The sequence below is a fragment of the Argiope bruennichi genome, chromosome 3 (assembly GCF_947563725.1).
Source record: "Argiope bruennichi chromosome 3, qqArgBrue1.1, whole genome shotgun sequence".
In the NCBI taxonomy this organism is placed as follows: Eukaryota; Metazoa; Arthropoda; class Arachnida; order Araneae; family Araneidae; genus Argiope; species Argiope bruennichi.
Genome location: NC_079153.1, coordinates 63,225,848 through 63,253,305, shown reverse-complemented (window position 1 = coordinate 63,253,305; position 27,458 = coordinate 63,225,848). Strand labels below are relative to the sequence as shown.

The following is a 27,458-nucleotide window of genomic DNA, read 5'->3' as shown; positions in this document are numbered from 1 at the left end:
CGCTGAATTTCCATTTCCAGAGAACAGAAAAATATTGCGTAATCTTTTGCAGCGGGGCTGGCTTCTTCGCTCCATTCGCAGAAGTCATCTTTATTCTATTTCGTCACATAACTCAGGAGCTCCATGAGTGAAATTCCGGATAAATATTTGAAATGCCCTTTTCCGGATATCAATAGAGGTTGTGCGAAACATGGTAGACTTTGGCATAGGAATTCAGTTGTAAAATCCATACCTGGGAATTCTTCTGGAACTAGGAAAGTTTGAGAAACGGAAATTGATTTAGAATGCGCATTAATAAATAAAAAGGATGATATACTGAATCTGTTGAAAACTTTGATCTTGAACAAATGCACAAGAAATATGCAATACTTGTAAGCTGATAACAAATAATTGAAATGTATGCTGGTTATTTCGAAATGAATAAAAATTACTCATTATTTTCAGAACTTAAATTTAATCTTTTTATCTGGCAACTTTTAGTTAAGGAAAAAATGGAATTATAATCAGAAACACTTCAATAAAGACTTTAAAAACAATTATAAGAAAGTGATTTTACCCTTTTAATGCGGAACTTAAGTATCGTACCTTTGCAAGGAATGCCTGCCCAATTTGACGAATTTGTTAGGATTGAGAAAACGCTCATTAAAAAAAATGTTTGCAAAATTTAAAAAGAAATTTATTACGAAATAACGGAAGAATAAATTAATCTCAGATGTATTTCAATAGTTTTTGAAAAGTAAAGTGTCCCCGCCTACAATAAAATATATTGCCTTTGTCATTTTTCGCAAATGTTGCAAAAAAACGATATATCGTCTTTCGGCGCCAAAAGGGTTAATAAGGTAAAACATTCAACCTCAAGATGTTGACGATTCAATTCAGTTTCACTGCATTAACATCACATTTTAAAACAACACTATGGCTATTTTAAGGCGTAATTTTGAACCGCGGTTAAATGACAATGATGGCACCTGAACTAGCACCGCCACCCCTCTCCAAACTTCCACACCACACCAACGGAAGGAAATTTGGCTCGGATGGATTTAACGTACACCAGGTTCGCTTACACGACGGATCTTCGATGGAATTGGGTTTCGAACCTACAACTCTTCAGTCCAGAAGCCGAGATCTTACTGCCAGGCCACCGCGGCCCTGAGAGATTTTGACGAATCTCCTTATTTTAGATCTCCGGAGTGAGAAAAACAAAAATTCTGGAATTATGCCTGTCTGAAAAACTGTGTCCATTATAGCTTCAAGTTCGATACAAAACAGTGGTGTCTTATATATGTAAACACAATTACTCGAAAACCTTTTGACTAGACGAATGAAATTTAGAATGTGTTTTTTTTTACACCAAAATTATAAATTTGTCAAATTTTACCAAAATTCATTTACACGAAATCTGTCAATGTGGCTGCCCGAGTACAAATGAATATGATGACTACAAGTTTAATGAGCTAGATAAATAAAAATTAGTTATGCAGGTGGTATTTAATTTGGTATATACGGTTTGGTTTGGTGGTATTGGTATTTAAGGTGTAGATCTATGTCAAAAGTTGATTTAAATCCGTCAGGAATTGGCCATATATTGGTCTATGCATCTGCATACATGTAAATGCGATTAGTCAAAAACACAACGACTTAAATAAATGAAATTTGTTGTGCAATCTTTTCACAAATACTTTAGATTTGTATCCCATTTTGGTTTCAATCGGTGGAAAGAATTGCGTAAAAAAATGGATATTCGATTTTCTTTACTATACTATGAAGTATAATGTTCACATTCGAGACTCTAAAACCAAGAATTTGAGCACTCATGACGTTCATGATATTACCCAAAATGACAAACGTATGTAAGTGGTGAGAAAGAATAACAACTTCATCCGAGAATAAGTAAAAAATGTTTCAGGTAGATCACTCCTGTTGGTTAATCTTATAATTTCTTGTAGCTCAGCATTTTTAATTTTAGTGCTGTATAAATTGTCCACTACTGTCAGTTTTTATTTTTTAAATACTGACATATTAAAATCTTGTATGTTAACGTGAACTCATCATTCAATGGATATCTCTCCTTCAGTTCTAACAATATAATGACTAGCAGCATAATATTATATGCATTACTTACCTTTAATCGAAACCCATCTTTGTACTACTGTGTGCTTGTTACATTTTTTTGTTACATTATTAGCACACAAAAAGATTAATCTTTCATTGTTGTTGTTTTTATTATATAAGCAATGCCTTAAAGTGCACAAAAATAATGCCTTAAAATATCTAATTTTCTAACAATATTTATCTTTCAAATATTTTTAAAATACTCATCTCCATACGTTTAATTCATCATATCTCCAATGTTATATAATTGGTAACATAAGGTGCTATAACAAACTTCACTTGAAACAAATAATTTTTACATGAAGTAAATTATCCGCTGTCTTTTTACAGAATCCATTTTTTTTATCATAAAATACTGTTAAACACTTCCATCACAAAAATATAGTGTTTTAAAACATACACTAAAAAAGGTTTTTTGTAAAAAATAAATATGTATAGAACTCTGCTATTTATTGCCTCAAAACTATATGTGTAGGCAAATAGAAATGATAAAAAGCATTTTCTTACTAATGTCTGCCCTTTCTCGACCACTTTGAGCCTTATCTGCAGTTGTAATGATTTCAAGTTCCATAGATAATCGGGAATTTATTGGGCTGTATACCCAAATGTACAATAAATGAACAGACAATAATATGCTAGAAAAAAAATTAGGTAATTTTGGTATTAATCCTTTAGTTTGATTTGTCCTTTAAATGGTTTAAAAAAATAACTAAAACACTTATGCTTACACTCACTGTTTCCATCTCTGAAAATATATTTAAAGTATTTTTTTTTTTTTTTTAAAGAAATGAATGCACTCTCATGAAAATCATATGTTTTATTCAAAATACAAATGGCAATTTCTTTTAATTTCATTATTATTTCAATGCCAGTTTTGACAATTTATACAATAGCAGGTCAACAAATATTGTAGAAAATAATTTCATACAAATAAAAACAAAAACAAATAATGCATCATATTACTCTTTAGTAAATGTGATAGATCAATTCATAAAAAAATCAGTATTTTGTTAATTAATGAGCATAATTTATCATTAAACAATAAGCTACCAGAAAAACAATTAAAGTATTATAATACTAGATAGGAAAATATAAAATGTTAGTTTAAAAATAATGATGTGAAAATTATAATTATGCAGTGAATTTTAAAAGTATCATACATATTTGAACAGAAACTGCAGCTTTTAACAATGAATAAAATACCAAAAAATAGCAGTTATAAATATATATATTTTGTCTTTTTTTGTGTGTAAAATCAATAAAGATATTAATATGTTTCAGAATTGCAATAATAAGCAAAAACATCATTTGGAAAAGTACAAATATTGTTAAATACATTACTGATAGATATAACTGGAAAAAAAAGATTTATCATAGACACAAACTGAAAATTAGTTACTTTTTCTATTATATTACAAAGATATAATTTAAAATAAAAATAAATATATCTTAGTTATAAACTAATAATTTAGATATCAACAGTTATTAAGGATTGTCAATTGCCATCATTAGAACTAAAAATATCTTAAAGTTTCAATATCCCAAACTAAATTCGTACCAAAAATATTTCAAGCAAATTCTAAGTAAGCAATTAACAAAACAAAAAAAAAATACTTATTAGAATGATTTATTCATTTTAATTTAAATGATTAAAATATTGTAGATTAAGAGTCAATTAGATAAAAATAATGACATTAAACTACAATGCATCTTATTGTTTCTAAAAATAGCAGAATTGTAAAACCATGTTAAAAAAAATTAACATAATATACTTTTATCTTAACATTTATCTAGCAGCAAAAGTATAATAAATGTGAAAGGCACTGTGAAATTTTATATTATTGCTTCTAATCTATAACATTTCATAATCTTGTGCAATTTTTTTGTGTGCTTAGGTGAATAAAATTTAGATATATAAAAATATTACAACCTATTCTAATGTTTTAAGATCCTTATATTATTTATCATAATATATTAATTATTATGTGAATGCATTATTCATCATAATGCATTCACTTCCTTATCAAAAGTATAAATACAATCAATACAATAACAAAACTTTCTTCACTAATTATTTCAAGGTATAAAATTTTAATTATAATATTTTGATACTCCTATAATCTATGTTCAAAGGTATACACTCAAAAAATTTTAAATGCACAAAGGAACTTTTAATATTGTAGATGTTTTACCAGGATCTAATTGAATTTATATGAAAATAAAACCTTTGTGAAGATACTAATTTTAAAGAAAGTTATTAATGAAGGAATTTCATGAAGCATTATTATGAATTATTAATAAATTGCAATGTGAATTAATCATATGTGAATGTGTTAACATTAATCTTTCAGGCCTTTAAAACTATAATACTCCATCCAAACATAGTTAAATAATAGAATTTAGGGATATAAAAATACAAAGAACTTGAAAATGTAATTTTATTGAGAAATGCAAATTTCTATTAAATTCAATATTTATTAGGAAAAAAAATGCAAAAAAAAAAAATTCACATACAAGGTTTAGATACCTAATACCTTCATACATATGTAATTTAAAAGTAATGTATGTTCATCAATTCTAAGTACAACATAGTCTATGTGACCTAATTATATTAATTAATGAATTGATATAAAAATAATAAAATCAAAGCAATAAACAGTACTAAAAATCTCACATTTCATGGAAAGTAAAAATATCAAGCTTAGTGCTATATGCAGAAAAACTGTATGTTCTTGTCTAAACATAAACAGTAATATAGAATTAAATTTTGGCCAGTTTATAATTTCCATTTTATGTTTCTAAATTATACTGATACATTCAATATGTATAACAGGATCAGAAGCAAAAAAAATTAGGCCTGAATATAAAACAATGAAATTAAAAACTTTTTTATAATTCAAAAGGCACTGTCTAACAATATGAAGCTCCTTTAAACATTAGAAGATCTACCTTAGCCTTCTAGAACACAGAATAAATATTCCTTAAATATATGGCACTAACTTAATTTCATTTGTTGGATGTGCGTTTATCTTGGACGGAAGTATACATTCTGTAGGTAATTTTATATTGAATTGCAAAAAAATTTTACCTTGATGATTTAAAGAATGGCTCTAATTCTATGATTAATTTCTTTGTACAAAATACATTATATATTTAAAAAATGATGACTTGAATCTTTTAGAACTTCTACGTATTTTGATGTTATTAGAAAATAACATCCAAACAACAGCAAAATTTATTCATAATTCGATAACATTATAATTATTATTAAAGTAATAATTAACAGTGTTTTTTAGATATATAATGTCATTCTAAATCAAAAATTCTAAAATTGAAATAGAGGTTTCGTTGTTTTGTTGACATAATCTTGTATCGAAAATAAAATAATCTTATCATAAAACAAACAAAAATATGAATTAGTATTTATATGACTAAAAAAATTAATAATCATGCATTTATGCTTAAAAACAATCAAAGATTGTAAAAATGAAAATAGTAGACAGTATCAGTTTTATATGCTCCTAAAAAGAAATCTCACATAAATTTATATTCTCTAAATTTTGGCTAATAATTAGGGAAGGATGCCAATACATATAGGTTGTTCTTAAGTTAATTGATTCATTTTTGTTAACCATATACTTTCACAGATATATATCAAACAATAGAAATTATTTTGAACACTCACAAATAAACAAGAAAAATTATAAGAATATTCAAACAATATTGTAAATTGGTTTGATATACAAAAATTTTGCATACATATGAACACATTCAATAATACATACTTTTAAAAGTATTATCAGACAACATATATTTGAATTGTAAAAATAAATCTAAAAGTCTGATAAAAAATACTTTTTTAATTTATAATATTTAAAAGAAATGAAATAACTTTCAAATGTTATCTGCAATCCTGATAATCTTTGGCATTTGCATGGATATTTGACTTTTGGTGAATAAATACAAAAATGACTAGTGGAGTATCTTAGCTTTAAAAAAAAAAACCAGCTAAATGTCCAATACATATACAAAATATTTATTATGAAAAGTTTAATTTATTAATACTTAACTAAAAAAATGTTTCCAGAAGACAAACAACAAAAGTTACTGTAAACAATTCATTTGAGAATTCAATAATTTTATCTTCCATACATATACTAATGTCATAATCGCACGAAACAAATATGACTTCCTGTTAAACACGTTATTTTTTTTAATAATTCAATAATTACTTCATAAAAATTCAAATATATAAGATTCTTTTTTTCAAAGCTAAGAAAATTATATATAAATACAATGCTTGACAGAACCACAGCATCAATTTCTGGATTACTGTTAACAATAAATAAAAAGATTTAAGAGAATCAGATAATTTAATTGTACAGATAATTTTACATTATTTATATGCAAAAATATTATTTTGATTATTTAAATTACATATCTACAGAATAAACTAAATTTATTTCCAAATTAAAATTTATTTATTTTAAATAATCAATTTAAATTTTGCAGCTATTTTTTCATTATGGGAAGAAATATAATAATCACACAGCTATATTTATTTTGAATGACAGAATTTCCTTTGGGTCAGTCTTTATAATGACCATATTTGATAATCTCATACAGTATAAATAATGTGAAAATTTGATAGCAGAGGAGTGATAAAAAATATTATTTTTACAAAAAAAAAAAAAAAAAAAATTAAGTTCAAAATTAAGTAACAAAATAATAAAAATTGTTGCAATCACATAATTATTATTTATAAAATCAAAATATAAATCTAATGATTATGCTTCTAGACAAAAATAATACTTTCATAATCATATATGAATGGCCATACACAATTTAGTAAGTTCATTTGAAGAAAAAAATAAGTAGAAATATAGCTCATTGAACAAATAATAAAAGTATGCTTAAAACCATATGACTAGAGTGAAAATATGTAGCACCCTTCCATTTAGCATTAAAATCATTTAAATAATAACATAAATACATGCCATAAAATAATCCTAAAATGACTATATGAATGATCTTCAATATCAAAATATGAAAGGCTCACTAGTATGAAAATACATAATGACTTTTTAACCAGTATTATAACCCAGTTTCTCAATATTTTTGGTAATCACGTTAAAAAGCACTGTAACATATCCTTGTGATCTCACTTTAGTAACTGAAAAAAAAAAAAAAAAAAACAAGCAAGCAGTATTAACTGTTATTTCAACATGTTATAAACAGAATATTTGTAAAGAATGTATCCAAAGAAAATCTAAATAAACATTTTTGTCATAGAATACGAGTCTAAAATACCAAGTTCAAGTACTGGTAATTCAGAAACATTTAAAAGGAGAAATCAAAAAATTGTAAATAAAATAAAATAAATCTTTAAATGAGTCTTAATTTTTTTTTCAGTTGAAACTGAGAGAAATAACTACAAACATTAATACAGAATTAATTAGAATCTGGTAATTTCATAAATATTCAGATGATTCATAATATCTCTTAAGCTGGAATCTAATTTTACTTTAAATATATAGAAAAATAATTGATTAAAAGTCTCTTAATGAAAAATGCAGTACATATGCATATGCCTATTCAAATAACTAGATAGGTTCTTATATTTATAAAAAATATTTGCTAATAGGAATATAGGCTAGTCAAATATGCATTCTCATAAACTTAATATTGGTATAGCAATCGATAAAACTTCTTCAAAAGTTCACAAGTCTTATATGAAAATAGCATTCATACGACTTGCAACTGCAGAAGTTGGTATGCAATGAAACTTGTTCTAGATATCATTTAACAAGTTCCAGAATCTGTACCTCTTCCAGCACTGAAAAATTCTTTTCTTCAAAGCTGCCAATAACAAATCCTGTAGTTGATTTGTTGGACAGCCCAATTAGCAAATTCTAGAGTTGCATATTCGCAATTTTGTAGAAATGGATAGCTACAAAATTTCTAAATTTGTATCTCATGATAATATTTATTAGCTGTATTATTTAATCCCACATTCTTACAATTTAGCCAGATATTTATTAACATCATTATACATTGATAGCATGCAGATATACAATACATCATACTCATAGTTTTTAGAAAGTTTTATACTTTTAACACTTTCATTGCGGCAATGGCGCACCTTTGTCCCACCCTCTGTGCTAAGATATATATGCTCATTATATTTATAAGATGCATTACAATAATATAGAAAAACCTTGAGTAGAGGATGAGTTATTTTGTCCCTCACGATGAAAGTGTTAAAAAATAATTCTAAAAATCTAAAAAATACAGTTTATACACTAAATAAAACATTACATTTTTTTTTTTTTTTTTTCTTTTTTAACATCAACGTGCTTTTGATATTGTCTCTTTCATTTCATGGTTTGGTGATTTCATACATGGTTTCATTTTATGGTTTCATACTAAAAAAATGGCAAAATGGATTCCTGGTGTTTCAAAACATCAGAAGTACACATCCAAAACTCCAAGTTGCATACAATTAAAATTTATCTTCAAAATTAATAAATTATGAAGGGTGTAAGAGATTAATGAGATTACTTGCTTTTTCAGGGCTTCAAAGATCCTGGTGTGGGCAATTCCTTATTAATTTGATGTTTAGTATTCCATCTGACTAATGATATGAGCATTGAAGTACTCTAATCAATTACTAATGTCTAATGTTATAATCTAACTCTATTGTCTATAATCTAATTCTATCGAAAAATTGATATTTTTATTGTTTTATTTCTCATTTAACAAGGAAGTCACATTTCTGTCATTTTATTTTAAAAAATTAGAAAGTGTTAAGGCACTTTACAGACATTCTGTATATTATGTTTTTAAAAAAATTATCATCAGTGTATGGGCTTCAATATATACAGCAGAAATATTTTATGAAATAATATAACAATTTATAACATGTCTGATTTTTCCATTCATAAAATAACACAAAAAAGTTACAATTTTACATTATGTTATAGTATTCTGTATAATTAAAAATGTCATTAACCTGTTTGCTATCATGATTGATGCCTGTGATTCAGACCACTATCTAATAAGAAACTTGCTTATTTGCTCTCTTTTAACTGTAGTAGAAAATATCTATTTAGATAGAAAGTATGAATCACAGCCGATTCACATGCTGAGCAATGTATTAAAACAAAAAATGTAAACTAAATATAGGCTTTTTCTACAGGTATCAAATTCTACATTGACTGAGAACTTTTGTTGTCATGCAAATGCGAGTGACATGGCAATCAACGGGTTAATAAATATAGTTTCAGGATTTAAAAAAAGAAAAAGCTTGAAAGTAAGCCAAATAATAAATTTTAAAAAAACACAGAAGTTAAATAAATAGTATGCTTATACCAGAGATGGAAAGTTCTTTGCATAGTATAACTTATATTATTTTGTAATTTATCAAAATGATAGATGGTTGGCAGAGACATTGTAACAGATTATCTGCTAAAGATTGATTAATTCAAGTCCATCTACAAAGAGACAAGTATGTTTGCAAACCAAGTTCTACCAGGAAATTTTTGAATTCCTCTAAATACTTACACAAAAATAAATTAATATGCAAAACATTTTAAGCAAAAAGAGAGTTTATAGAGAATTAGAATTCAAGTCTATAGATAATTTGCATATATATTTTTGGAGATGCTTTTATAATTGAAAAAAAAATCAAATAACACTTTTACTGTCCTTTGGTATTAAAAAAAAAATATTCCTCATTTTAAGAAAGTAATACTGCACTTAACCCTTTCAAGGTCAGTGGTTGCAAAAGAGGACACCAATTTTAAAATTTTCTGTAAAAAAAAAAAAATTATTGGTTTTAAAACTCAAAAAATTGTTGGAAAAGTGCAATTGGTTTCTTTTCCAATGAACAGATGGCAACAAAAGCAATTTTATATAGTTTTTTGGGGGGCGGTATTAATTTTATGTTAAAAATGTCTCAATTTTTTTCCTGAAGTGTAGGAACTTTTTTTAATTTTTAAGAATTGAAATTTTATCAAAATCAGTCACCCACTTTCTTACGATGTCCAAGAGGTTTTAAATCATAATTCTTTTGAAGCTTCTAATTAGTTTAAGAATGAACCAAAGTGGTTGGTTTCTGGCTGGCCACATTTGGGGACACAGCCCATCTAAGACATCTGTTTCTTTGTTTACTTATCTTCTGTTTTTTCACTTCTTGTATCCATGAGAAAGCTATAACTTGATATTTTTCAGAGAAGAGTGCAATACAGATTTTTTTTCTGGCAGGGGGAGGGTTCTTGTCTTTGGAGAATGACCACCCATATTTGAAGCCAGAAAACATTTCAGGCGGTTTCTCTTTTTTAGCGCTTATACTCTGCTTAATTTTTGAGACTTTTTCCTGTGAACCTCAAATAAAATTCCTGACAGTTTCAAAAAAAATGTGCACAAAACATGAACAATGTGCAGAATATGCAATGTGCCATTGTGTGTTAGACAAAAGGACACTCCTATATGTTTTGAAAGATTTCATGCCAACTAATAAGTTATTCTCAATTTTTTTTTTTTTTTTTTTTTTTTGCTTTCTATTTGATATTTATAAATTTAAATTTAATTGTGAATATATATTTTTAGCATTTTAGTTAGATAGTTCTTATTCTTAATTGATATTTTGTATTAAATTGCAATGTTTCTATTTTTTATTATTTATATATATAATTTAGAAAGTTCATAATAAATATGTCATAAATTGTATTTTTAATATTTTAAATAATTTAAATAACCTAAAACTTTTTAGAAATGTTTATTAACCTAAAATATTCATAATTACTGCTATTATCATAAGAAATTCAAACAATTATTTCAAAAGATTTTCTAACACAGAGATTGCCCCTGACGGGTGGTGGATTGTTAGTTAGTTTTAATGGCACAAGAGCCAGAAAAGGCTATACTGCGCCATATATATGGTCAATAAGAAAACTAAAATTGTATAAAAAGTTCAAAGAGCGTACAATAAAGTAAAAGGTGCATAAAGTTCAATGATAAAACTGTAGAACAATATGGTAATGTGTTTGAAAATAATTAATATAGAGTTTTAGATGCAGTGGAAAAATCACAGGAACCGTTGTTGGTTTCTCAAACCCATAAAAAGGATTTAAAAAGGAAAATTGAGGGATATCCCATGGGGGAAATGAGAATAAATCAAGTGTGTGAATACTCACATCACGAAGTTCATAATCCTCGAGGAGTAATTTAACTCTCTCACAGAATGGAAGAATGTGAGAAGGTCGAGCCGTGTATAATCTCCGAATGCGAACAGGAAGCATCAAAGAGTGTGAAGGATGTTTCGGGATTGACAAAGCTCAAAAGTAGTAGAGTACACGCAATTTTTGGCGCCATAAATTTAATGGCAGCTGGTGGCAGACAATGTAAAGACTGGTGAACTCCGAAATGCTCCTGAACAAATTCGAAAGGCAGAGTGGTGTATGGCATTCAGTATGTGTAAAATGGAAGACCTTTGCAGACAAATACACCATACATCCATAACCAATGCATGAAAGAATAATTGCTTCGTAAATTTGAAGCAAAGATGTACGATCTGCTCCCCATGAGGTTCTTGATAATATTCAATAACCTGTCACACCTCTTCCGCATATGTAAGACATGTGGAAGAAAAGTGAACTTACAATCAAATATTATTCCCAAAAATTTAAATTCATCCACTACAGGAATTTCGACATTCCCAGTATAAATTTCAGGATCCAAATGAAGGCCCCGTTTCTTGCAAAAGTGAATGCAACAACTTTTTCCCGGAGAAATCATGTGTTCGTTATGACCACACCAGTCAATAAGTTTATTAACTGCAATTTGCAGTTGGTGTTCCATTGAGCGCATATTGCTGCTTTGGCAGGAGATCTGGAAATCCTCCACATATAAGGTGCTTTGAACAGATGAAGGTAAAACTTTGAGACGGGTGGTATCCTCAAATGAGGACACTACCCCCGTGGAAGGATAGATATTAAAAAAAAATTTGATTGTCTATACAATCTATTAATCACATTGATTGGGGGTTTTTTTTATCAAATTTCAAAAATTTTAATGATTCGCCACTGAAAAGATTAAATACCTAAAGTATTTGAAGTCAGGGAATATGTTAATGTAATTAACGAAAATAATAACCAATAACAAAGCACCAATTCACATATTAATAAATTCAACAATTTTACTTACCATCCCTCCCTTCTCCTTGAGCAACAACACGTGGATCTATGAATTCTGGTCTACGTCCAATAAGCCAACTAGTGAATTTCTGAAGCATAGATGAAGATTCTGGAACAAACATAGCAATTCTTCTTTTGTGCCTAAAAACGAATGTGAATCTTAATGCTAAGCATACATTTAATTATACTCACAATGATAAAATTTTAAACAAGAACAACATTTGGCAGGCCATGTATGTCATGTTCAGTATTTACCTCTGAGAAAAGGTTTTGGCAATATTCAATAATTTTGAGAGCATTGTGCAAAAACAAGAATAATACAAGATTAATAAAGCCCTGATCTTGAACAACTAATGAGAAATTGTGCCAAAATTGGCAGCATTTTGGTTTTGAAAAATTAATAAAAGAAAAATTAAAAAATGGAACTGACACAACACTTCGAAAAAACAACCACAGATTGAAATCATAATAACTGACTGCTCTATCATGTTCAGCATTTATCTCTGAGAAAAAAATTCAGCCAATATCCTAGAATTTTGAGAGTTATTGTGCAAAAAACAAATCATACATGATCTAAAAGAAATGCAATGCAGTAATAGTTATGAGTAAAGTAATTTTTTTTATTTTTCAAATTATCTATTAGTAACGGTATTCAATATTTTAGGCCATATTTTACAGCTATTACATACTCTTTTTCACAAACAATTATAAACTGAACTCTAAACTGTGAGCATTAATGATTATATAAAGCTTAAATCCTTTAATTTCATTATATGCACAATTCATGTAAAAAAAAAAAGATTCGAAATACAGGATTTGTTAGTGAAAATGGTTATAAATACTAATTGGTAAAAATATTATTAAAACAATTTTGAATACCAAAAATAGTAAACACCTGAAAGAGATAATATATTCAACATTGCTATCTATATGATGAAGCTTTCCCATTTTAGATTTAATTTCATACAACTTTCAATTATTGATTTCATATATATACATACTGCTTTTTTATTATTAATCACAAAGATATTTTTTAAATAAAACAGAATAAACATTCATGTCATACTGACAAATTACGCAAGACTAAATGGTGTTCTTTTATAGAGTTTTCTTTAGAATTTTTTATAGAGAAAATAAATTTGACTACTCAAAAATAATTGTAAATCCAAAATTATTACTGAAATTACAATGTCCATTCCTCTTCCTTCATCCTGTTTAGGGATAAAGAAAAGGGGTGGGGGGGTCTCAAAATCTCCAAAAAGAAAAGAAGCTATTTGAGAGTGATATACAACATATATATAAAAAAATTAAAACAGAAGAAAATTCTCAAAATTAAATCATTCTAATAATATTCTATAAACAATAAAATATAGTTAAAATATGTGGGAATAGATAAGACAGCATTAAATAGATAGAGATCTTCATTTAAACTTTCGAATTAAATTCCTGGCCTTGAATAAGAAGTGGAAATTGTATATCCCAACTAAGCCAGTCTTGAATATAAATCCTTCATTGCTGGTTTTATTTATTAAGAAGTTATTATTTATTTATTAGGAAGTCGAAATGGCAAACTAGACAAGGAAATGTGGTTGCTGAAATATACATTATCTCTAAAGCAATCAGAGATAAGAATACATGAAGTTATTCAACACTAGACACTAAAGAGTTGACTTATTTTGGAAAAACAATAAGCACTTCTTATATAAATATAAAAAAACAATTTTTAAAAATCAAGAGTGAAGAAATTAATAAATTAAAAATTATATTGAATAATGATTTATTCATATATCTTACAATAGATACAAGCACCATTTTCCAGACCGATGTATTATTTATTAAATTTTGTAATTTCTATTTAATTTTCAATTATTGTTAATTAAAGGTCTTATGTTCAGTAACTGAATTAGTATTATTTAGAAATCTCTTGATTAAGCTGTTTTAAACTTTTTACAAAATTTCTAAGGATAACTAAATTGATTTTTAATTGAGTGGGGAGGGATAAAAAAAAATAAAAAGACAATTTCAAAATATTTCTAAAATTAGCAAATGAGCAAGATGAAACTGATGATTATGGAAATAACAGAGCTCAAACTTTTAACAATTCACATAATCAAATATATACATCCACAGAAAATGTACAGCAGCTGGTAAACTAACTATATTAATTGCTTAATAATGCTTTAATTTAAATTCGCATATAAAAATATCTGTCTTCCTTCATGAACTAAATTCTGAGTAGTTTGAGTAAAGTTTCATTATATGGCATATTTATAACTCAAAGTTTGGCAAGTTTTCACTGATAGAAAAATAATATTTTGCAGACCATATATGCTTGGCAATAATTGTAATGAACCTCACAGAAAAGTACTGAATGAAGTTTTTGTCAAATGAAGAGAAAATAGGAATTACAAAAAAGAATATGAGGCATTTGGGATGAAAAGGAAAATTGTAAAGAGACAGATGATCAAAGGAACAATATTTTGAAAAGAAAATGTCATTGGTTGGGATGGTCTGCCTCAGTTTATTTACTTTTGGAATAAGAATTTCAGATATATTTAGAATAAAAATATATAGATAATGTGCAGTTTGTATTGTGAAGATATTTGTATTTTGTAGGGATTGAATAAGTGCATCTTCATAATACAGAATGTAATTCAAATCGTGAATTCATATAATTGTCCTTCAATGACAAATACATAAAAAATTATATAATCTTTCCTATTTTCACCTCAAGATTATTAAAGTGATAATGTCACATAATTTGAATTAAAACAAATTATATCAGCTGTAATTAGATGGAACTATTACACAAATGGGGGGGGGGTGATCAAAAATAGAAAAATGGTTAAGTTGCAAATAAAGAATGACAAGAATTTAGAGGTAATCAGTTCATCCTTATTATTTTGTCTAAAAGGTATTTCATGCCTTTAAACTGTTTTCGTTAGTGAGAAGATATTACTTTACTTATGCATTTACAATTCAAATAGAAGGTAAACAAAGCTTATGCACAATTCATATAAAGAATCTCATAGTTCAATATTTTCAGTGACTTGTATGTTCAATGAATATATGGTAATACATTGTCACATTTCAATCAATTTGTTTTGTGATTTTATTTCATCAATATGGAATATATTATTTACAAGCCATCTTTATAATCAGCTAGTACACCTAGTATATTCTTTCTGAGATGTTGGACTATTAATATATAAAGCTTTAACAATCAAGAGTACACCTTGGTTGTTTGAAAAATTGTTCCCATTGTCATGATGGAAGAAAAAAATATATTAAGTAATTCCAGAACTACATTCTTTTGTACAAATAAATTGTTGGAACCAAAACAAGTAGTCTCCCACAAATTTCTTGCATATTCCCTATAAAAATACTGTCCTCATTGATAGAAATTATGCACCTCATGCAAGAGCATGAATGTTTCCATTTTTATTTTCAGAATCCTGCATATGACTGTTTCTTATTTTATGAAATTGTGAAAAAAATCCAAATACAACTTTTAGGTCCTTTTCATCAATTAATTAAAATCAAAAAGTGTAAAAGAACTATAATTTCAGAAATATGAGCATATATCAAATTTAAAATATCTAATTTATTACATTTTTGAGTTCTCATTTCTGTACATTCGTATACATATTTGCACATGCATGCAAATCTTTGATGGATTGCATTCAAAATTTGATATAGATCAGCACTTTAAATGCTAAATTGCATACCAAATTTCATTTATCAATCTATTTCCCTTTCAGAATTATTGGGTTCACTTGCATTCGAGTAGACATACAAATCTCCTCTGAATATAATAATCTTTTAATTTCATTCAAAACCTGTGAAAATCTACAAATTTGCTATAAAGAACATTCACCAAATTTCGCCCACATAGCTCAAAGCTTTTTTTTTTTTAATACATTCATAGAAAAATATAACTCCCAAACTGTGTTTTTCAGGCAAATAAAGGTTTGAAATGGGAAAATTCATTAAAATTGCAAAGCCAAAAGTTGTGATTAATGATTACAAAACTCTCTCTTTGCAATAATAAAATTTCTATATGAGAAAGTATTAATAAAAAGTATAATTTCTTAAATTTCAAAAATGTCAAAAAATCATTTTTGTTACAAATTTAGAAAGTTGCTTAAAAATGCAATAAAATCTCAACTTATAATTAAAATTTTAAGTAGATTTTTTTTTTAAAAAAATCCCTTTAAAGTGCCTATTGCCATATCTCTAAAATTTGTTTCAATTTAATCTGGTAATTCTAATAGTCTGCCCAAAAAAGACAAAATAGAGAAACAAAGTCATATTAACTTTTTATTATGAGTAGAGTTGTCATGGTAATTTCTTTTCTTTACATTGCTTTTTATAAAGACATAAACGATGTTTCGTTATATTTAATAACAGTAATTCTATTTTAATCATTGAATTTAAAAAAACAGAATATTCATACATGCAAATTTAAAAGAATACACAATAACAATATGGAAAAATATCTTTTACAGAAGGAATTGTACTTAATTTAAACTAGAAGATATAAACAAATCCTAATATCAGTTTTTGAATTTTTTTGCTCATTTATTGATGTAAATTTTCAACTCATATATATCAAATTATTAAAGTATATAGTAAAATAACTATGTTAAGCAAAAGATTATATGAACTTTACTTTTCTTTAAATACTTATTCAATTTTTTTCTCATACTTATAATGCATAATTTTTTTAAATTTTTTTAGATATATTATTTCACTAAAAAAAATTAGAAATGATAGAAATGCAACATTTTTTTGTCCAATGACATACCTTCCAGCAGATATGGGTACATGAACAGAACCATAGCCTCTAACAATATCATTTCCAAAAAAGTCTATACCATACATACTAACAACTAATTGAGGCCCTGAAAAATTTAATTACTATTAACTTATGAACAAATAAATAAAAATACTGAAATAAATTTATTCCTGTAGGAAAAATTATATTACAGAAATACTTCAAAACCAAAAAAGAATCCTAAGATTATATAAAATAATATTCAGAAATCATAATACTTTTAAAAGGAATAAGCAAAATAATAATCATGTTTTTATCATTCACATTTTTGGTTACTGTGACAAATCAGTAAACAGTAACCAATAGGAAACTTAGCAGAGCAAATAACAGTAGAATGTATTTCAAAAAAATTATTTTAATAATCAAATAATCATCAGTATTATTTTTTTAACGATGTTTTGAAATCAGCATTAAAATAAAGAAAATTTCTAAACACACAAGTTAGAAAAAAGACAGGTTAATGTATTTCATTTGTAAGATAATTATTTATAGAGAAGCAATGAAGGGTAAATAAAATTTTTCTTACATAGTTTGACCTTACATACAAACATGAAAAATATGAAAAAACACTGATAATTTCCTTTTAATTCTTAATAATACAATATTATCACAAAAACAGCTGGCTTTTGGAGGCCATTCGGACTTCCAGTAAATTTTCACTCCATGTTTTTTTCTCTTCTTTGCACATTTTCTAACTTGAAATGAATTAAAAAACTTAGATTTAAAGAGAAAAATAAACCGAATAAAAATTCTTTTGACATATTTGTTTTTATAATTTTCAAAAAAGGAGGCAATATTTTTTTATTAAATTTTAATATAATGCACCTGTACAGAATTTCAACTTTTTCTAAATAATTTGGATAATAATTAATTATGAAAATAGTTTGGAATTCGAAAAATAAATGATGTAGAAAATTTATGCACCAGAGCCTAAGATCAGGTTATATAAAAGATATGGATTAATTTTTCTCTGCTTTGATTTGATCCATTTAAATAAAATATTGCAAGGACTTAGAGAGAAGGTGAAAAAAAAAGTTAGATTTCTTAAGTGTTTAACTGTTTTAAGCCACTTGTAACTCAATAGTCTCCCAAGACTATGTGTCCTTCTTGTCCCAATCTAGTTAAATTATTGAACTAATCCAAAAATAGACAGTACTTTGAACAGGCCTTTTAGAACATTTAAAATTTAATTTAACTAAATGGCAGAAATAGGATCTGAAGATCATAAATCTTTACATTCAATTATATATAACATGAGTTATTTTTAATTTCTTTAAACACCATATACTATTTTAGACAGCATTTCAACATTTCTCTTACTCCTTTCATTACAAAAATTTTTCATGAAAGAATAGTATACATATGAGATGTATTTAGCCATGAGAAAATATTCAATTTAAATATTTACAAATAGCCAATACAATTTAACATTTTTCCTAATATCCAATGGTACATTTTCACATTTAAAAATTATAGCTTTTAAGTTATAATAAATTAATATATTATAAAACAAACAAACATAAAAAGCAAATTTGTTATATTTTATTGAAAAATATGATAAATCAATAAATATTGATAGCAAATCCTAATGACATTAGTACAATTGACTTCAGCGTTTTGGATACAATTCTTGAACAATTAATTCTACAATTCTTCAACAATTAATTCTTAATAGCAATTCTACAAATTTCTTGAACTGCTACTATGCACTCTTAAAATCACGAGGCTTTGAGAAGCATTACTCTGAATCATTGTAGAACACATATAAAATGCATCAGCATTAAAATGTTGTGTTGCATATAATAATAATGTTAATAATTAATGTTTTATATTCATCTTGCTTCCATGTAAATGCACACTCTCTGGTTTTTAAATCTTGCAATATGTTGTGTTACATTTGACTTAAACCAACAAAATTTTCTATTTTCAAAATCTTTTGATAGCAAGGAGTTTGCATGAAAGACAGCAATGCATGAAAGTGTCCAGAACTCAACTATCTATGTGCTCACTGTAAATACTGTAATGATTCAGGCAAAATAAAGAAAAATTGCCAATAGAGAGAAATTCATAAAAATTCTATTTGCAGAACATTCCCCCATTTTTTTTTCTCCCATTAAAGAGGTTAGGGTGCCCAGAGCTCTCCTCAGCACCACTCTTACTTATAGTGCCAGCAACAGGAAGAAGTTTGGTAACATTGAACAGATATTTAGGTTGAAATACAAAACAGTAATGTTGAAATAATTATAAGGTGATATTTATAGTCTAACTATAGAATAGAACTTTTCTAAACTTAAGAATTCTAATAAAAAAAAATATTATTGCAAAAAAAATAATGAAAATAATGCAGGGAGTGATAAAAATAAAGGTTATTTTTAAAAAAGCCATCATAAATAGAAATGTTAATAGGTTTGATACAATGCAAAGGAAATTGTAGTATCAAGAAAATGCTATAAGCGACAAGTATCCAACCTTACCAAAGTGTGAAAATGTTAGTATTTAATTCTCATTTTAATTAAGTGAAAGCATGAAGTTATGTTAAATTATAAATAAATATTAGAAATTAAATGTTAAAAGCAAAAGTACAGAGAAGATTATAACAGCATATTTTCTGTAGTTATGAAACAAAATATTGCAATAAATAAAAGACATTCACAGATTAACAGCTATTCAAAATTTTAAAATATTTCTATACAAAAACAGCAATTTTATAATGCAGATTTTATTGAATTAATAAATAAGAAGTTTTGAAGAAAAATGAAATGCACATTTTATAGTTTATTGTATGAATAGTAAAACATTAACAATATCATAAAGTATAAAGAATCTTTTGCAACATTTGAAAGAAACAAATGAAAAAGCAAAAAAAAAATAAGAAAAAATTTACATGATGTATTATACTTTACATTAATCTATCATTTATCACACTATTGAATAATATCTTATGGACAAAAGATTATAAATTAAACAGGGATTTCATTTAATACATTTTTAGTATGTTTAGTAAGATATTATTTTTAATGCATATTTTATTATATTGAATATTAAGATTGTTACACAAATACACATTCTTTACATAAACATAAAGATAAATTGTAATAAGCCAGATGAACTCTTCATAGTATTAAAAAATTACTATAATTATTGGAATATCAATTGTTGATATTAAATTTTTATAAAACTTAATAAAATAATACTTACAGCCAAATGGATTTGTTGATTTAAAAGAAATATCTAATGGAAAATTAAAAGTAAACTGTCCTGTTTCATCTTCACTCTTTTTGGATATTTGTGATATTCCTTCTTCTATACCCTAAATATAAAATATAACAAAGCATTTATAAACTATGAGTGGAATTAGGGAAATTTAGTAATGAAATCTCAGATACTATTTAATATTTTTTGTAAAGATTGAAAATTGCTTAACCCTTTCTAGGGTTGTGGAAAGTATGCTTCCCACCAAATTTATCAATCTTTGTATGAAATTATGCAGGTTAGAATAAGTTCTGACAATTTTTTTTAAAAAGACAGAAACTTAGATGCTTCAGTTCTTTATCTGTGTCTTGATTTGTTACTTAATTATTAATTAACTAAATTAATGAATTAATCAAATTAAATTTATCTAATAAGATAAATGAATCCCTTTCCTTATTCTAATTTCAAACCTAAAAATATTTTAACATAATATGACTAGAAAAAAATGGCCCTTTAAAGGGTTAAAAAAAGCGATAATAATAATTGTCATCAATAAAAATATTATATATATATATATATATATAATTATATATATATATACATAGTGGTGGTCAAAATTGTGTTCACTTTTGGAAATTGTTATGTTTTCTAACTTTGTATGCTTACATTTGTACATGTAATATACATATGTATATTTCACAAAATGCAGACTCTTACATATCATTTGAAAATTTAATGCTGGTTTCAATACAAAAAGCAAAATACAAATATTTGCATTGCAAAAAAGTTATTCTTACTTTAATCTGAATAACAAACACTGTGATGAAGTGGACTGTAATTTCTAACTTTCCTGACAAATCACTATTCTTGTTCTGGGCAGCAATCAAATGTTAATAACTACTAGCAGAAGATGATATCATGTTTAAAGTTGGAACAAGTTATTATTGTCCTTTTTTCTGTAGAAGGAAGACTGTTTTTTATGTAATCAAATTGCAAATTAGAAATTTGGTTAAACATTTTAATACATAGTAGGAATTTTGGAAATATTTCTAATATTTCCTCAAGAAGTAACGACATCAAATAAAAGAATAGATTGGACATCCTAGAAAAAGAACTAAGATTATTGTGTAATAAAAATGTGGTTTTCCTATGCTGAAATTGCAAGACAGGTGAGTGGTTCAGTAATTACATTTGGAGTCCGAAAGTTTTGTTTACAATATCAGGAGACAAATTCAATAAAAAACAAAACAGGAAATGGCTGAAAAAGGTGCACACCATCTGTTCATAACAGAAGAATAAAAAGTCTATGTCTCCAAGATAGAAGAATGTCATCAGCAGCAACCAGAAGTCAATTGAATGATGCTGGCATTTATGTCAGTTTAAGAACAATCAGGGGAAAATTATGAGATGTTGGACTAAGAGGTAGAATTCAATGAAAAAAATCCTTATGTCAATTTACAGCAGTGTATAAAAAGATTACAGTGGGCAAATGAACATATTAATTGGACAGATGATCAATGGTCAGAAGTTATAAGGAGTGATGAAACCAAGATATTATAATTCAATAGTGATGGCAAAAATATGTAAAAGATAGAATAGGCGAAGGGCTACATTCTGACTGCATTCAGACAACTATGAAGAAGTCAGATAACGTTATGATTTTATCACACATGTCAGCAGACGGTATTGGTCTTTTTCATGTTATTGATGAAGCATTAAATGTAAGAAAACACACTAACACTTTTCTAGAGATAAAACTTACACCTTCCATCAGTGATCTCTTTCCCAACAATATATCATTTATTTTTCAGCAGGATTCAGTTCCTTGCCACACAGCAAAAATATCAAAAGTTTGGCTTAGTACATAGAGCACTGAATTGTTATCATGACTTGGAAACAGTGCTGGCCTCAAAATTATAGAGAACTTAGGGTACTGTTTGAAAACTCTTATACATATGAAGTGTTCATAAAATAAAAGAGGATTAATTAAGGCTATAATTGTTTCTTGGTATCATGCAATAATGAAGGAAGAGCTTAAAACTCTTGTTAGCTCAATGAAACATCAATGTGAAGCTGTAATAAAAAATAAAGGCTACCTTACTAAGAACTGCAGTCATCAGCATTTAATGTATCTAATTGCCTCTTGACTTTCTTTTGTACTGCAAATATTTGAATTTTGCTTTTTGTATTGAAATGAGCAATTAATTCTCTTTAAAATGATATGTAAGAGTTTGCATTTTGTGAAATGTTACATTTTCTACAAGCATACAAAGCTAAAAAACATTGAAATTTTCGAAAGTGTCAACAATTTTGGCCACCATTGTATATATATATATATATATATAACAACGGGGGGGGGGGGGATTGAATTCTGCACCGAAAGTAACCATGCACCAAGTTTAAAATGGCATTCTTCTAAAGCATTAAATATACAATATCAGCTCTTTCAGACAAATAGAAACTATGCCATGTAAAGGTAATTAATTTTAAATTGAATAATATCAATGTATATTTCTTGTTCCAAAGGCAGCCCTAGTCATCATGAAAAAATGCTGATTAAAAGTCTGAAAATTTCTTTCTCTTCAGGCTTGCTAATTTGACAGAAATGGCAGCATTATATATCTATATATACAGAATGTCCCAGAATTCATGCGCCAAAACTTTAACTATAATTAATTACTCTAATTTCCTAGCATCAGGTTGGAACATATTTATATAACTAATATAAATGTACATAACATATTTATATACATTTGATTAGTGGCATATTTTAATAATATGAAGTCACAAGTACTAAATTATTTTAATGACTGTTCGAGATAAAACCTATTAACAATAAAATTTAAAAAAATGAATTGTATTAATTTGTGCTTTTAACTTTATAATTATGCTTATTTTCTAATATTCATTGCTTAATTTGAAAGTAGTTCCTGTTTTGTTATTTACTATAACATTTATTTTCGTAAGTCATACAGCTAAAATATTTTTTTAACTACAAACAATATATACTAAATTATTTTTTTTAATGGTTTTACACTACCAAGTCTACCTTTTATTTCATATTGATAATGTTTTCTTTTTTAATTTGTGTAAAATTTAGCATCCATTTAAATATAAATTACACAAGAGTCGATATTTAATAAAATTTTCAGATATTTTTTTTCAAAAGACTCAGATTTTCACCAAGACTGATTAGCCTAAATTAGTAAAATATTTAATTGCCCAATAATAATGACAATCAAAGCTTTACAACTCAATTAGATTTGGTTGCAGAGCATTAAACTGTTTCTTTTATTTAAAGATTAGAGTGTCAAGAACAGAGCCGGCCTTCTCTATGAAGGGGCCCAGGTACGAAAAAATCATTTGCGGCCCTAAATTTTTGCAAAGTAAAAAAAAAAAATGCGAACACATATTATTATTGTATGTTTATTTAATGCTTGATTTTTATTATTATTATTAATTACTTCAGGAAAATTACAATCTTACGTGATTTTTTTTTCGATGCTTAGTACAGCAAAAACATTTAAGCGTTATGCACACATGTTTGACCGAAGACCATTCTTTAGTAATTTTAATTTGCTGAAAGAGCGCTCAGCATTAATTATAGAAATTGGCAATGTAAAGGAAAGTTTTAACACTGTTAATACATTTAGAAATAAATCATTATAATTATTAATTAGTATATATTGCAGTAAGTGATGAGTGTTATTTACAACCCTTTCATTCAAACAATTATTTGGATTAGGTTTTCATCTACAGCATTATTATAAAAGATTACAAAGTTTTCAAAACACTTTTCTAATTCATGTTTTTTTTTTTTTTAAGTTTTCATATTTTATATTATAGTGATTATTCGAAATACTTTCAAATCTATCTTGTATCTGTACAATAACAGTATCAGTTATAGAGTTAAAAAATAACATCTAAATTCCACAACCAGGTTTTCTATAATTTCATCTTCTGCTGTTTCAAAATATAATTTTTCTCTTTTTTGAATTCGTTTCTCAGGAGAATGCTTTGAAAGATTCCAATTCATCAGAAAATGAGCTAAATTTTATTCTTAAATTTCGGGTTTCAGTTTTAATTTTATTGACTAAATTAAAAGCCCAATTGAGAACAATTGTTTTTACTTGCAATAGTTTATTGATAATGCTAATTTTGAACAATATTGTAAGCCATACTATTAAACATAAAATAAATGTCATTTCTTGTATTGAATCCAATATTTTAGCTTTGGATACCACTATATAATTGTTATTTGCATCAATAAAATCTTCTAAGTCATTACAAGTTTGTTCAAACTGTATATATATACTATTTTAACCATATATTTATTTTGGCATCCCAACGAATGTGGCATAATGGTTTAAGAGTAATGTGCATTTTGTAGAATTTCCCATCATCATCAGAAGCGGCATTACAAATTAATAAATTAAAAGAGTGTCATAGGCAGGGCACATAAATTGCATGAGGGGTTAGAGCAATTATTCTAGATTGTACATCTTTATATTTCCCTTTCATGTTACTACCATTGTCATATGCCTGCCCTCTACAATTCATAATATCTAAATCAAGCTCAGTAAATCTTTTCAATAGAGTTTTTGTTAGTCCTTCTCCAGTCACATCAGTTACTGCAATAAACCCTATAAATGAACTCATTTATATTTAATCTTTTCTTGTCAAAATTTACATACCTAATAAAGACTGAAGTTTATTTTTTATGGGAAATATCAGAAGTAGAATCCATTTGGATACTTTAATAAGTGACTACTTTTCTATTGTCTTTAATTTTGTTAAGAACTTCATTTCCTAATGTAGGAATAATTTGATGCAATATATGTGCTAAATCATGGACAATTCTATTTTTGGATTTTTTTTTTATTCTGTTTGTATGATCTATAAACACAGAATTGTATTTAGTTAATTATTCGAATAAACTTAAAAAGTTTCCATTATTAGGCGTTTTTATTATTTTATGGTTTTTTTGAAGCAGATTACTACATGCTAAAAACAGAATCACATCTACAATTCTTTGAAATAGTTCTTCGTTCCATTTCCTTATTTATATTAACTTGATTTGTTTTATCAATAGTTGAACATAAATTTAGTCTTTTCAGTAATCCTTTCCAATGAATAAATGAATTAAATGACAAATAGACTCATGATCTTGAATTACAGTTGATAAATTTCTCCAGTAATTACAGACACCTATAAATCACGTAGATTTTTCATTTCCTCAGGAAAATAATGTATAGCAAAAACAAAATACCGAGTCTTGTGTTTTTGAATAAATCAACCATCTGCAAAGCTAAATTTCATCATTCAGCACTTTAAAAAAAATAGTAAGTAATGGAAAATGATCTACCTTCAGCATTCTTAGCAAAAACTCTTTTGTTTGAATAGATCCGATTTTAACACAAAAAATTCTAAATTTATCAGTTATAATACTTAAATCACTTATAAGCACTTGATCACATTTGTTATTGTCATTTTTCATCGTTATTTTCTGATTCAAAAATTTAGCTTTTCTTCTTTTTTCTTTTCTGCTAATTTTCTTTTTTGAAACCGAGTTTTGTTATCCACAGTGATAATTCCATGACATGGACATGATTAGATCTAACAATATTAAACATTTTACAGCATGAATTATCAAAATAATATATGCAATTTAACCTACAAGGTGAGGTAAATGATTTTTTTTTTTTTTTCATATTTTGCAAATTTTTCAATATGTGGAAAAAATGAATTTAATCCAAAGATTAGAAATTTGAAAAGATACTCACCTCAGTTACCATCCAATCAGATCCATATACAAAACAATGTTTGCAATATATATCATCAATCTCAGGAAACTATAATAAATTTTTTCAGAATTTTAAAATGAGTTAGATAAGATTGCATTAAACACAGAATCATTAATATAGATGAAATTAAACAAATTTCATAGTTTTATAAGTTTGTTGGCTTATGTAGATAATTACAAAAAAAAACACTCAAGAAGAAAACACCAAACATGCAAAATAATCCATATTAAATAATTTCATAAAATTGTTAAATTATTACAAATTTAATCATTTCACTTGTACATTAAATTCTACAAATTGTATGTGGTACCACACAATTTAAAAATATTTTTATGAACACTATTATATTATAATTAATTGCATATTAAATTTATAGCATGATAATTTCTAAAAAATAAGCTGCAATTCATAATGAAGATTACAAATTCAAGATTCCAAACATAATAGTTTCTATTCAATAAAGTCATCAAATAGCAAGAGAATGATTTATTTTGAAATGATCATAAGTAAAACACAGGAAAGTAATAAAGCTTGAATTCCCCAGATGGAAAAAGCAACGCATATGCAGGAGAAGAAAAAAAGTTTACATCTTAAATGGCTTATCAGCATAACAGTAAAATGTTAACAACTCAGAAATCAAAAAGTGTCATTAAAATTATTTAAAAATATAATTAATTAATTTTCTTATTAGATATCATTTACCTCAGCTGACTCTATTTGACCAGTAACCATTAACAGAAAAGAATTTTCATTTTCCATGACCTGATAGTAAACATTTGTTACAGATTCCCGCGAATTATTATCTAATGTGATAACTGATTGGATTTTAAAAAAAGGATGATTAAAGCATATACAAATTACTATTCAAATTTTAAGTACTGAGACTCGAAGAAAACCCTTCTGGTTTACAAACAACAAAGATCTTCATCCCTTAACATTTAAATTCAGCAGACAAGAAAGAAAAAGAAAAGTGGAGCATAAACAATACCTTATTGCCATTCCTAGTTATCAAATAATTCTTTAAAAAATCCATGATGGTTTTTATGATAAGTATTTTATCTATTGTTTTGTTAGATATAACAAACTATTATTTATCATATCAAACTATTATATTAACTATTATTTAAATAACATATTTTATTTTTAAAAGTATATTTAAAGATCAAGCTATTTTGAAAGAAAATTTTATATAAAAAATTGCTATGTCTTTATATTATATTTTTTCAAAGTCTGTGTTTTTTATTTTATATGGTGATACCTACAGTAAAATTTAACTTTGGTTGCTACTACAGAATCATAGCATAAAACTCCATAAAT

The 27,458-nt window shown here is 26.4% G+C and overlaps 1 protein-coding gene across 1 annotated transcript; it reads right to left on the bottom strand.

Annotated features, from left to right (window-relative positions):
• Window positions 1–6,605: 6,605 nt before the first annotated feature.
• On the bottom strand, window positions 6,606–27,084 carry LOC129964106 (B9 domain-containing protein 1-like). The gene is made up of 6 exons (XM_056078788.1): window positions 26,844–27,084; window positions 26,121–26,189; window positions 20,344–20,455; window positions 17,116–17,212; window positions 12,319–12,449; window positions 6,606–7,285 (listed from the first exon to the last, which is right to left on the bottom strand). Exons 1-6 carry the CDS (start codon window positions 26,898–26,900, stop codon window positions 7,197–7,199), a joined length of 555 nt encoding a protein of 184 aa, XP_055934763.1. The 5' UTR covers window positions 26,901–27,084; the 3' UTR covers window positions 6,606–7,196.
• Between the last annotated feature and the right edge of the window lie 374 nt (window positions 27,085–27,458).

What these genes read in the sequence shown, in the direction of transcription:
- LOC129964106 (XM_056078788.1), bottom strand. Translation starts at nt 26,900, where the DNA reads ATGGAAAATGAAAATTCTTTTCTGTTAATGGTTACTGGTCAAATAGAG. An exon ending in GTACCCATATCTGCTGGAAG is followed by an intron (nt 12,450 to 17,115) that starts GTATGTCATTGG and finishes ATTCGTTTTTAG; the next exon opens with GCACAAAAGAAGAATTGCTA. An exon ending in TCAAGGAGAAGGGAGGGATG is followed by an intron (nt 7,286 to 12,318) that starts GTAAGTAAAATT and finishes TTTTTTTTTCAG; the next exon opens with TTACTAAAGTGAGATCACAA.